The following is a 13874-nucleotide window of genomic DNA, read 5'->3' as shown; positions in this document are numbered from 1 at the left end:
TCAAAGTTGCATAGATATAAGGCTCTATTGCTGGCCTTAGTTTTGGTGCCCGGGTAGCTGCCCGGTCAGCCCACCCCTTAATCTGGCACTGTTTAGAATCATGTAATTTTTTTTTCTGGATTTGAATATTACCTCTCCTGTATCATCTCTACAATCGGTTATGCATAGATAGTACTTATCCCATTGTGTAGAAGCAAACACATATCTAGCCTATTCCAAAAAAGGGAGATAGAAATCTACCATTAGACTACGAAGCAATTGCCATCATCTCAGTCCCCCCAACAAAATACTGGAAAAAGTCTTCAATAGCCAACTTATCCACTTCCTTGAGACCCACAAATTAATCAGTAATAACCACCACTCTAGATTCCAACAATCAAGATCCAAAGTTAATATCAAAGCTTATTTCACCCACCACTGGACATGAGCTATGGAAAGGTTTGGAGAAACTAGTGCTGCCACTTTTCACATTTTCAGAATTTTCGATCCTGTTGGTATCAAGGCCTACTAAACAAATTGCCATCCTTTGGTCTACCTTCCGGGGTGTTTAAGGGCCAAAGCTGTATAACAGAGAGGAGACCTCCACATAGCCTTTAAAGGAATGCGGAGAATCGACCAGGGCTTCTGACCTAATGTCCAATCCTCACCTTCTTGTGGTGCACCCTGTTGGGTATCTACCTGGATACTGAATGAACGAGGATGGGCTGGCAATTTGATTTAGCCAACCAAATTGTATTCTTAAAATTTCATGCCGGCTGGGACGTCGCCCAGTTAAACAAGGCCCCCCGTTGTTTTCGCCAAGGAACCAGGGCGAACAGCAAAAAGTCAGCTACTGGAACAAATCTGAAAACACACCCCAACTCAACATCACCAGAATTAAAGATTGGTATCAACATAAGAAGCCTGAATGGCAAAGAAATGGAGCTAGCTGAGGAATTAGATAAGTACCAAATCGACATATTAGGGGTGACTGAAACAAAAAAGACAAAACCTGGTGAGATCTTTCTGAGCAATAAATACAAAATGTTATATTCAGGCAATGACAATCAAGGAAAAGGAGTAGCCATAGTATGCAACACAAAATAGGAGGTTAAACTTCTTGAATGGCAGGCAGTCTCAAATAGAGTGATGTGGGCTAATATCAGAATGGGGAATTGGACAATGAGACTTATTTGTGCCTATGGTCCCATAGAAGGTTCTACTAAGGTAGAAGTGAAGGAATGTTTTGAGGCTTTAGAAAAAGCAACTGACACAATGAAAAAGGAAAAGTTGGTCCTTGTTGGGGATCTAAATAGCAGAGTAGGAAATGATTGTCAGACATACAAAAATATTTTCAGAAAATTTGGAGAAAAGAGCAAAGCTAATAATAATGGCAAATATCTGTTGGATTTCTGCTTGGGACATGGACTAGTTATTACTAACACCATGTTCCAGCATAAAATGTGTACAAATTCACATGGAGAGAAGACGCAAGGAATAAGAAAAGTCTCATTGAGTATGTTATTGTTGATAGTGATGTTTTCTCCCTGGTGCAGGACACCAGAGTGTACAGAGGATTTGAAATCGGAAGTGACCACTATTTAGTCTTGAGCAGGATAAAATTGAATTTCATTTTGAAAAGAATAACATGTTAGAAAGTTTTAAAGCGAATAAAAGTTGAACAGCTCTCAGATGTGAACTGTAGACTAAAATACACAAAGATTATTGAAGAAAAAATGAAAGAGTTTGAGAACAGGAACCAAACCTTGGAGATTCATTGGAAAGCCTTGAAGAAAGCTCTGATTGATTCAGCTAGAGAGGCATGTGGTGAAGTTGTCTGCAAGGATAGTAAAATTAGAACTCCATGGTGGACACAGGAAGTTAAAGAGGCAGTGAAGGAAAAGAATAAAGCATATCAAAAGTTACTGTCAAATAAGTCAGCTTTTTCTCTTAAAGAATACAGAGACAAATGTAAGAAAGTGAAACACTGTGTAAAACTAGCTAAACAAAAGTCATGGGAGGACTTTGGCAAGAATATAGAAAATAAATATCAAGAAGGTGGCAAAATATTCTGGAGGTTGTTGAAGAAGCTTAGGAATGGAGGAAAGAGTGCTGTAAAAGCAGTTAGAGATGATAAAGGTGACATGAAAACGGGAGAAAAAGATATCCTCCCTGAAATATGGAGCAATTACTTTGAAAAACTGCTAAATGAAACAAGCAGTGATGGCAGTGGTAAAAAAACACTGATCAGGCATGCAGTCAGGAATACATATTCATACTTGAAGTAGAAAAAGCCATCAAAGGCTTGAAATGTGGAAAGGTAGCAGGAGTAGATGATATTCGATCAGAAATGCTGAAATATGGTGGTATAAATGTCTTACAGTGGCTGCTGCATAGTTCAGAAAGCCTGGACAGAGGGACGAATTCCTGATGATTGGAGTAGAGCTCTCATAGTATCCATATATAAAAACGGAAATAAAACTGAATGTGAGAATTACAGAGGTATTTCCCTACTGAGTGTTCTTTGGCAAGTTCTATGCAAGTATACTTGAGAAATGGTTGAGAAGAATTGTGGAAGAAAAGGCTGGTGAAGAACAAGCTGAATTCAGGCCAAATAGAGGCTGTCAGGATCAGATCTTCACTTTACGACAAATAGTTGAGAAAGCATGGGAATATAACAAAGATCTCTATTTAAGTTTTGTAGATTTGGAAAAGGCATATGACAAGGTGCCAAGAGAGAAGCTATTCAATACATTACAGTTATATGGTGTCATTGGGGCATTATATCAAGCAATACTTACTCTTTATTTGAGTTGTAAGTTAGCAGTTAGAATTGAAGGAAGTACAGTCAGATGGTTTAATGTTAAATCTGGTGTGAGAGAAGGATGTACATTATCCCCTCTGTTATTCATTATCTATATGAATCACATTATGAAGGAAAGTGGTATTAAACATGATATCAAAATTGGAGATGTTAATGTCAGCTCTTTGCTGACATTAACATCTCCAATTTAATACCAAAAAAGTGGTATTAAACATGATATCAAAATTGGAGATGTTAATGTCAGCTCTTTGCTTTATACAGATGATATTATAGTTCTAAATAAATCCGCTATAAGTTTGCAAGATTCCCTGATTAAATTGAATAACTGTTGTAATAGATATGGTATGAGGGTCAGCAATAAAAAGACAAAGACAATGAAAATAGGCAGAATCATTGAAAATGTCAACTGCATTGTGAACGGAGAACCTGTGGAACAAGTGAAACATTTCAGCTACTTAGGCACGATTTTTAGTGTAGATGGTAAATTAAATATGGAAATAGACAACAGAATCAGTAAATTTGGTATGGTGGGAAGTCAACTGACTAAATTCATATGGAATAAGAGAGAAATTAGTCGGAACACTAAATTAGCTGTATACAAGATGGTGTTCAAACCAGTTTTAACTTATGGATCTGAGAGCTGGGTCAGAAGTAAAACACCAAAACTAGAGACCGCAGATATGAAGGTCCTGAGAAAGATTATAGGCGTGAATAGATAGCATCAATGACAATATCATATTAAAAACGAGGATATTAGGAAAGAACTTGACATTGTCAGCATCCAGGAATGCTGACAATGCAGAGCTAATCTCAGGTGGTATGGTCACTTAAACAGAATGGGCAAAGAAAGATTAGTAAAGCAAGTGTTCTCTGCCAGGTTGGCAGCAAAACGACCCAGAGGAATACCAAAATATAGGTGGATTGATACAGTACAAAGTGCCTTAGATGATAGAAATATAAGATCTGATTATGTTAGAGTCTTGACAAGTAACAGACTGATTTGGAGGAAAATTGTAGATAGGAAGTTAGTAATGATGTAATTTTTTTCATGTAGTACTATCATATCCTGTGCATGCTTTGAGGGTACATGGCAGGAATTTGATGTGATGGTCTACCTACCATCCACTAATTGGGTTGCCAACTTCCTCTCTGGTTATTCATTGTGTGTGTCATGATTGAGATGACTCCCTTTCTTTGAACTTTACCACCAATGCAGGAGTACTTCAAGACTGTCCTATCACCTTTGTCCTGTACATAAACAATCTACTCTCAGTCACTACTAATCCTATCTACAACTTTGCAGATGATGTGTATGTAACATTGAGTTCACTGCTACCTCTTCTGAAGAAACTCAGGTGTATGAAGAGGAGGTATTAGAGCTGTTGCACAAACTGAATAAGAATTCAGCAATAGAGACTGATTGGATATCAGCACATAAGCTAAAAGAATATTCTATTGATCTGGCTATTCCTTTGACCCGGCTATATAATTTGAATCTCAAAACAGGGACGTTTCCACAAGAGTGGAAAGAATGTGTGGCAATCCCATTGCACAAGGATGGTGCAAATACCAATGTATCCAACTATTGGCCAATCAGTATCTCAGTAGAGGTGGTGAAAATTTTGGAAAAATTGGTTAGGACTAGCATTCAGAAATGGGCTGACAATGAATCTCTACTTTGCAATGAACTGCATGAGTTTACTAAGGGAAGGTCATATTTTTACAACTTGCTCACATTGTGTAATAATGTTACCCTTGAACTAGACAAGGGGAATGGGTACACCCAGTGGTGTATTTAGGTATTTTCCGCCCCTCATATTTAATGAACATGTTTATTTACATATCGTAAATTCGTATTATTAATAACTATATATATATATTATGACTCACCCAAAATGTCCTAAAATATTCTACGTCTTGCCGCTCACCAATATGCTTGCAGACTCAACTTACAATGAGGAAAAGAAAAATATTTCTCTACTTGTGAGTATATGCGGCATATACGTTACATGTTATATTTACAAAAAATGAGAATGTGGAAATTTCCGCTGCCCCTCAAAATTTGCCGCTCTAGGCCCGGGCCTATACCTGAATACACCACTGGGTAGACCATGATACTTTTGGATTTTCCTAAAGCATTTGACAGAATACAGCATGGAAGACTGTTGCATAAATTGGAGAATATGAGTTTGTATTATAAAATATTAGTTTGGTTAAGAGAAACATATCAAAAAGTGGTATACAGGGGATGTGCGTCTGCAAGGTTTAAGGTAACTAGTGGTGTACCACAAGGAAGGATTTGACAGGTGACATATAGCTATTTGCTGATGATGCAAAGATAGGTAAGATAATCAGGAATGCTGCTGTGCAGAATGATTTGAATTGGCTGGAAATGTGGGCATGGGAAAATGGATGTCAGTTCAATGTTAGTAAATGTAAAGGTCATGCACTTTGGCATGATTAGATATCCAATGTTGTATTATATTGGTGGGATTATTCTAGAAGAAACTGATCAGGTTAGTGATCTTGGAGTGTTAGTAGAGAGCAAGTTGAAGTTCAGGGGTCATGTAGCAAAGACTGCAAATACAACTCAAAAGATATTTGAATGCCAAAATGAAGTTTAACATGTAATGATAAGGATGTCATTTTGCCTCTTCACAATGCCTTGATAAAACCTCACTTGGAGTATTGTGCACAGGTCTGGTATTCTGGTTTCCATTGCGATTCTGATACAGTGGAGAGAGAGTGTTACAAATGATATCAGGATTGCAGAATGCTGATTATGAAGACAGATTGAGAATTTGTAGACTGCAGACATTAGCAAACAGGAGGAATAGGGGTGATATGATCGAGACATGCAAACTTCTGAAAGGATCATACAGTATTTCAGTTAATGGAATTTTTCATGTTATGAGGGATGGGGAAAGGACAAAAGGGCATCCCTGGAATCCGAGAATGAATGTCGCTAAAAAGGGAGTGAGGGTTAGATTTTTCTCTCATAGGGTGATTTGTGATTCGATTGCCTTTGGATGTGGTATGTGCAAGGAATTCAAGAATAAGTACGATAGCTTTGATTGGGATTGATGAGTGTCTGACTCCCTGGAGGTCTCTCTTAATAATAATGATAGTATTCTGCATTCATCCTATTCATTTTACAAACCACTCAGTGCGCAGACCTCCCCAAGCATCAAGATCATCTACAATTAGTACCTGAAACATTAATCTACATACCATCCTTCCATGGAGCAAGGACAATCTGCATTCAGTGCCACCAAAATTCAGTCTTGCCTCTTCTCTCTTGAAAGAGATCTCAGCTCACATTCCCTTACCCTCAGTAATAAAGAAATCACCAGATAAGATCAGATCCTCTCTGCTTGGACTAACATTTACCTGGCACAAACTCATCACATTAGTAGCTTCCTCAGCATCCAAATCCCAAATCTGCCCTTGCTTAGAATACATGTTTGGGATAGAGCACCTAAAACTTCTCTAAAGATTATTGATGCTGTCCAGAGGAAAGCAGTTCAGATCATAGATGATCCCTCTCTTAAAGATTCACTTCAACCACTATCTCACAGATGCAGTGTTTTGGCTGTGTCTATTCTACAGATATTTCAGTGGTCGTTGCTTTAATGAACTACCAACCACCTTTCCTCTAGTTTCTGTTGTAGCTGTGAGCACCCCTTTACCGTGCAACTGTAAACACACTGAACCTGCTTTTCCACTTCATGTTTTATCTACCTCTGTTCTCCAGAACAGTCTTCTGCAAGAAGTCTTTCCAAACAACCGTATCTTTGCATCTCTTCAAAAAAAAAAAAAAAAAATGCAAACTTTTGAGTCCTCACCTGCACCCCACACATGGCACTTATGTGCTTATAGACATTTCACCCTCTCATGTATGGGATCAATATATATATATATATTATATTGATATAAAAATAAATATTTTCAAGAATTCATCCCCTCCATCTCATAGTCTGTGTTATGTTGCTGGTGAGCAATATTCAAAGAAAGGTTTATCAGGATTCAAGGAAATTTCATTCAGTTAAATTACCCTGTGAAATTTCCTCATATCTCTTGGTCATTTCCATAGAGTTATCCTAGTTCCCTTTTAGTTGCTGAGTAATGTCTGCATCTAACTAAGGTACATCACAGATGAAGAGAAAGCTTAAATTTACTTTCATGATAAAATCAGAAATATATAATGAATTCCGTAATGTTGGTCATATGATTTTATTTATTCGTATGGGGTCCCCCCTGTTCTGGAGGACTGGTTGAGCCCTCCTAGTGAGGGATTAAGTATGTATTTTATGACTGTTCAATTCCCGTCCATGTTCTCATGTCACAGATGGAAATCGAACCCAGGTCTTTCCAATCAAAGGGCGTCGTCTATACTGACTGAGCTATGGAGTCTCATGTATAATTTTATGAAAAATAACCATTTTCTGGATGAACACACACACACACACACACACACACTTTGATATCCTGTTATTCTTAAGTTTTATAAAACTTTATAACATTATTAAAATCTCAGACTTCTTTCTTAATCTTACAAGCTGATTACTTCTTCAATCTGCAATTTTAAGTTTAGCAATTTCTGAATTATGCTTTTTACCTTTTATAAACTTTAAATAAAGTTTATTTTTATACTTTTAGAAAAAGTATTTATATATAAATTCTGTATACATATAGAAGTATTTGTGTACCTTTTAGAAAAGTTAAATGGGTGAAAAAAATCCATCCTGGTTGGCCGAGTGGTTAGCATATCTGCTCTCCAGCCAAAAGGCTGTGGGTTCGAATCCCACTGTTAGCATGGATGTTTGTGATTGTCTGTGAAAATACGAGTGGTGGTGGGTGGTAGATGCCGTTGGTATAGTTGTAGTTCATTGTAGTTTGTTGATTTTGAGTAGCGGAGACAGAGTTGTATTTGTTTTCTACAAATATGCTGGTGTTTACAGCATACCATGTACGTGTGGACTGACTTACATAGGCCAAACTTCACGAAGCCTAGATATCCAAAAGAAGGAACATGTCGGAGATGTCAATAATAATAGAACAGACACCTCAGGGTTAGCACATCATTTCTCAACTTCAAACCATTCAATAGATTGGGACAACAGCTCCATGCCATATATTGAAGAGGATTACAGATGTAGAACCTTTAAAGAAGCTGCAGTAGTCCTACGGAAAGGAAATAACCTCAATAGAAACCAGGGAATAATAATATTAAAAGACATGTCGAAAAACCTATTAAATTCATTAAGTTTAGCAGAACTAAATTATGCAGGAAATTATAAAATGTGACTTAATAACAATGACTAAGTCTTCATGCTTTATGCGTTTGATGTCATGCATGCCCTCCAATTTGTTTAACTGTTTTTTAAGTCGTTACTGCATTCTTTTGTTTTTGCATTTAATATTAGTATAATCTTTCTCGTCTTGATAAAGCCAGACAGACACAGCTGGCAAAGCTAGTTGACGATTATGTATAAATGTTTATCCAAACCATGGTCCAATAAATCCAATATTATACATCAGTTTTCCTCCTAATTAATATGTTATCTTTCAAGACTCTAATATCACCAGATCTTGTATTTCTCTTTTCTAAGACACTTTTTACTAGATATTGGTCTTCCCCTGGATCTTTTTCCTATAATCATGGCAAAGAACACTTAGTTTGCTTTCTTTTTATTTAGTTACCCTTTTCTGTCCCCTTCTGTATAACTGACCATTCCTCTTAAGATTAACTCTGCTAACACATTCCTGAATTACAATGTTAACAATGTCGAGTTCTTTCCTTTTCATATCATTTTTCATCATTTTTAATCCCTGTACCAGCCTTGATGTGTGTATATATGTTCATAATTACATAGATGCGAAGTGTTGTTTGAAGCCCATATAATCTTTCAATATTATAGACTGAATATGAATATGAAGTGTATATTTTTGGTATATTTTATCCATGTGGCTGGTTGGATAGTTAATATGATTCTGCTATTGATATCACCTATTTGATCCCCTTTCTCAGAACTCTCTTATCTTTGGTCTTCACTTTGATCAAGTGTTTTTTCTAACCCAGCTCTCAGATCCATAAGTTAAAATTGGTTTGAACACTGTCTATTATATAGCTAGTTTAGTATTTTGATTAATTTCCCCTTATTCCATATAAGTTTATTCATCTGACTCCCTACCATATCGGTTTTGCTAATTCTGCTGGCTATTTTCATATTTAATTTGCCATCTTTACTAAAAGTTATGCATAAATAACTGTGCATAATTTTGCAGTGTAAAATAATATAAACAGATACTAAACATATAAAATTTACACGTTAGAAAATACAGCCAACTCTCACTATAACAAGCAAAAAAAAATTTATAGATAAAATGCTATTCCAAAGGTGTTGAAAGTTTATTTTTCACTTGGTTAGCCTATTATAAATTTAGTTTAATCCTTTATCCAAGTGTGAGCAAACAAAGTTTGCACCTGAAAATATCTTCAGGACTGGGGTAAGGTAGTGCAACTCATAGCAAAGGTGGACCAAGCTAACATCACTCCTATCTCAGTATCTCCCATAATGCAAAATACATCTCCTTGCAGATATGTATAATGTTATGCATTAAGGGAAGAGCCACTACCCAGACTAGTTTCGACCTTTATTGAGGTCTCTTCAGTGGGAGCCAGGCCCAGAATGGAAATGCTAGGCAGAAGCAATGACGAGGTCATCTTTACCTATAGAAGTTGCCAAAAGGTGTGTCACCTTTTTATTAAATTATTCTGGATTTAGAGAAAGATGTTGAAAGTTTATTTTTCACTTGGTTAGACTATAATAAATTTGGTTTAATCCTTTATCCAAGTGTGAGCAAAGTTTGCACCTGAAAATATCTTTAGGACTGGGGTAAGGTAGTATATTGGAGTTTTAATAAATTCTATCTTTATACATGTATTAAATGTCTAAGTCTATAATAATACAAAAAGAGGACAGATTATTATTATATTAAATTTATTATATTCCAAAGGAAACTGACAATGGTAATCTTTTTGCTATAGCAAACGTTAGTATATCTCCTATAAGATCACTTTAGTGAGTGTTTGGCTATACAGTTATAATAATAATAAGTGATGAGAACAAAATTGTTTTATGTAAGTCAAAATTTTATTTATGTCAGCTATTATTTATTGATTTTTTGTCATTTTTATTCAAAACAAGTGAGAAACCTAGTTAAGTACCTGGGGGGGGGGGGGGTAAATAATTAGGTAATCTGCCTACAGAGACCAAATGTGGAACTTTTTTTTTTCAATCCATCTGAGATCTCCAATAAGCTGGATAGTGATCTCATATCATTTACCACTAAAAAGTATTCATTCCACAACAGGATTTAGATTCACTCAACCAACAAGGCTGGCAGAATTTCATTTTGCTTTTAAACAAATACAGTGTGGCTATAAACAGTTCTAAACTTGAGGACCACCATGTAAAAGTTATGCACACCCTGTGTGTAGCCAGTGAGATGATGTAATAGTTTCCACTTCCAGATCAATTGTAAGTAGACTCAAAAGAGCAAAATGTTCTCTTTTTTGTTTCTATTCTTGTTCTTCATGGTGGCTCAGGTTAGATATTGCACATTTTGCATGGTGAGTAGTATGGAAAAGTATGGATGGCAAGGGCTTCCTCATCCCCACCCCCATACAAGCTTGACACAAGCCCTCCAGACTTCAATCTGTTTGCAGTGTTGAAAGAATGGCTTCATGGGAAACGCTTTATTTCCATTGATGAGATTTCTGCTGAATTGATTAAATTTATCATACACATCAAAAGAAAAAGAAAAAAAGTTTGTTGACAGGAATACAAGGCATACCCAAATGTTGAGCAGCAGTGATAAATCACAAGAGGAAGTTATCTTTGTGAACTTAATGTTTGGTTTAACTACAAGAGTACAATATACAGAGCTTTTGAAATGACTGCCATATTTACAGTTGAGAAATTCTATTTTACTATATCTTTCAAGCCATTGTAAAAAGTAAGTTTTAAGAAATTTTGAATAGTGCCTACAAAGGGCTTTGTGAAATAAGCCAGATTTTATAAAATTACCTTCAAGTAGAAAGCAATTTTATAAAAGGTATTTATAAAAGTATTTTTATTTTATCTTTAAAAAAATTTATCCTGTAGCTAATTTTTACTTACTGGATCATTTACTTATTGCATCATCATGCCTATCAAGGATTTAGGCCTAGAGTGACCTGTTCCTGCCTTAGAAGGCATCGTTGAATCTTTTAAGAGGACGTCCTGGTTTTCTTTTTCCTAACGGTTTGTAATTTAATGTTTGTTTTAGTAATCTTTCTGTTTTTATTCTTTGAACATGTTCCATCCATTTATGTTTATATTTTTTTAATTTTTTTCTATTACTGATTCCTGGTTTAATTCTTTCATAATTTCTTCATTTCTTTTGTGACCAAACTGGGTATACTTTGCAGTTTTTCTCATAAACTTCATTTCTGCTGTTATTAATCTTTGTTTGTCTTTTTGTTTTATTGTCCAGATTTCACTTCCATACAATAAGACTGGTAGGGCTAATGTATTGTATACTTTTAGTCTGGTTTGGGTTAAATATACAGTTAATTACACCTGTTATTTTTAAGTATTTTGCAATTTTTAGTTTTATATCTTTTTCATTTTCATATGTAATCATACAACCTAGGTAGTTAAATGAATTCACCTGTTCTAAAATCTTGCTATCTATTACTATTTTAGTTCTTACTGGATCTTGTCCTTTAAGGCCATAGTTTTTTATTTTTCTGTTGATGTTATCATACCATAATCTTCAGCTATCTCATTTAGATTTAAATTAGCTTTCTGTAAGTTATCTTCAGAATTTGTAATTATTATTTGCTCATCGGCAAAAAGGAGAGTGTTTAAGTTCACAGTAGGAGAAAGTTTAATACCTTGATGTAAATTTTTATTCCATTTTTTTATTATTTCATTTAGGTAAATATTAAAAAGAGTTGCTGAGAGGGGCATTCCTGTCGGACCCCTTGGTTTATCTCTCTCGTATATGATAGCTCATGATTTAATCTTATTTGTATTTGATTATTTTCATATATACTTATGATAGCTTTTAGGATATTATTTGGTATTTGTCTTTCTTTTAATATGTTAAATATTGGTGGTGGAGGTGGGCGGTAGATGGCGTTGATGGAGATGATTCGTAGTAGAGGTTCGATGTAGTGGTTGAGACAGTTGTAGCTGTCCTTCTGCGATGAGCCTTCGGACTCCTTGGAGGTATCAGGAATAATAATAATAAATAAAATGCTTCTTTTAACTTTGTCAAATGCTTAACTTTTTCAAAGTCAATAAATGTAATATGTGTTTCTAAATGTTATTCTCTTCTTTTCTCTGTGATTAATTTTAGGCAAAAGGCTGGGTCTATACATGATCGTCCTTTTTTAAATCCATTCTATACTTCTAAAATAAAGTTTTCAGAATATTTTATTAGTTTATTATTTAAAATTCTGCTATATATTTTGTAACAGGAATTTAGTATACTTATACTTCTATAGTTTTTAGGATCATCTCTACTACTTTTTTAAAGATAGAAATCATAATTGCTTTTTTCCATTCTATTGGGGGGTTACTTATTGCATCTGCCCAAAATAGCTGGTAAGTATTTATCTTTATTTATTTGTTTATTCATAAGAAAAATCCATTGATTTTTATTTACTTAAAATGTACATAATTTCAGTGAATATGTAACTAATATGTAACTTGTTTTTAATAAGTCTCTCTTCTCTTTTTTATTTTAAAATAGGGCCTACTGTTAACAACACTTCAGATACACCACCACCTATACACAGATCAGTTATTAGTCCATTTGCAACTCTAACTAGGGCAGAGCACACTTTTGCTCATATTCATCCACAAGCTGCTGCTCAGGTAATTATTAGAGTAAATATTGTAATTTAAATAATATAGATAACAGAAAATGTGAATGCCTATGGTTCATAAAATATGGGAGAAAATATTGCAACTCAACATTATACAATGCAAAAACCTCTTATCTTTTATGTAATAATACCTTATAAAACTCCTGGATACATATATTACATTCAGAAATTTTGTAAGCTGACACACACACACATATATATAACATCTTTATTATTCATTTCAATAAATTATGGAGATTACAACCATGTTACATGATTACAATAATTATGTTTCGACCTTCGTATTAAGCTTATCATCTGGAATATACATATTCCAGCTATATTTCTTTTCAGACAGTATGCCAAAGTAACAATGATTTGCTCAACTGTTATTTTACTGGCCTGATCTCTAATGAGAAAAAAAAAACTACAACAAAACCTATAACATCATCACAGAACAAATTTATATTAATGCTTTTAATTAAAAGCAATATTGGTGCCTAATCAGTAATTTAACGTAGGTGTTTATTATATTAAAGCTAAGATCCTACTAAATTACTACTGTCCTAATTATAATTAACTCTTAGAACAAAAGATTATTTGGGTAGAATATGTGGCATCCATATTCTTGGGATTTTAGACCACCATTATTGTTAAGATTATGGTGGTTTAAGAATTTTACAAACCTCTTTAAATTTACATTCATAGTACTTTTTGATGTCATGTAGAGAACAGGACAATTGTAGAGAATTGACTGAAAAGTGCCTTTTCAGTCAATTCTATATAGAATATTCAGGGCATCATCAGAAATTCCAGATTCACCATAGTTACTAAATTTCATGTGCTATTTATGTATGTTTTTTTTTTTTTAAATAGGAATTATGCATCCTGTTTCACCCATATAAGGCAAATTATAGGTGCAATGAATAGAGTATACTCCAGGGTGGTCCAGTGGAGGAAATGAATCCTTGGAGGAGTCGAATAAGTTCTTTAATTTTGCAGGAGGTTTAAAGGTGGCGTTAAGATCGATTGTATTTTCTGTATTATTCTGTTTATTTTATCTGATATCCCTTTAATGTATAGAATGGTTACAGTATTATTGTAATCTTGTCTATTTTAAGTGGAGTCTTGTGAAGAATTTTGTTGATA

The 13874-nt window shown here is 34.7% G+C and overlaps 1 protein-coding gene across 2 annotated transcripts in view; it reads left to right on the top strand.

The window, feature by feature from the left end:
• LOC150108663 (nuclear factor 1 A-type-like) overlaps positions 1–13874 on the top strand; it is a 299832-nt gene that overhangs the window by 241730 nt on the left and 44228 nt on the right. For both annotated transcript variants that reach the window (XM_090416139.1, XM_090416138.1), the window contains exon 13: positions 12611–12735. In XM_090416139.1, the coding sequence (XP_090272265.1) occupies positions 12611–12735 (125 nt within the window). The remainder of the gene's footprint in view (positions 1–12610; positions 12736–13874) is intronic.

The sequence above is a fragment of the Typopeltis vanoorti genome, chromosome 3 (assembly GCF_054136105.1).
Source record: "Typopeltis vanoorti isolate ZY-2024b chromosome 3, IOZ_Tvanoo_1.0, whole genome shotgun sequence".
NCBI lineage: Eukaryota > Metazoa > Arthropoda > Arachnida > Uropygi > Thelyphonidae > Typopeltis > Typopeltis vanoorti.
The sequence above is the reverse complement of the archived record's forward strand: the minus strand, read 5'-3'. Positions and strand labels throughout refer to the sequence as shown.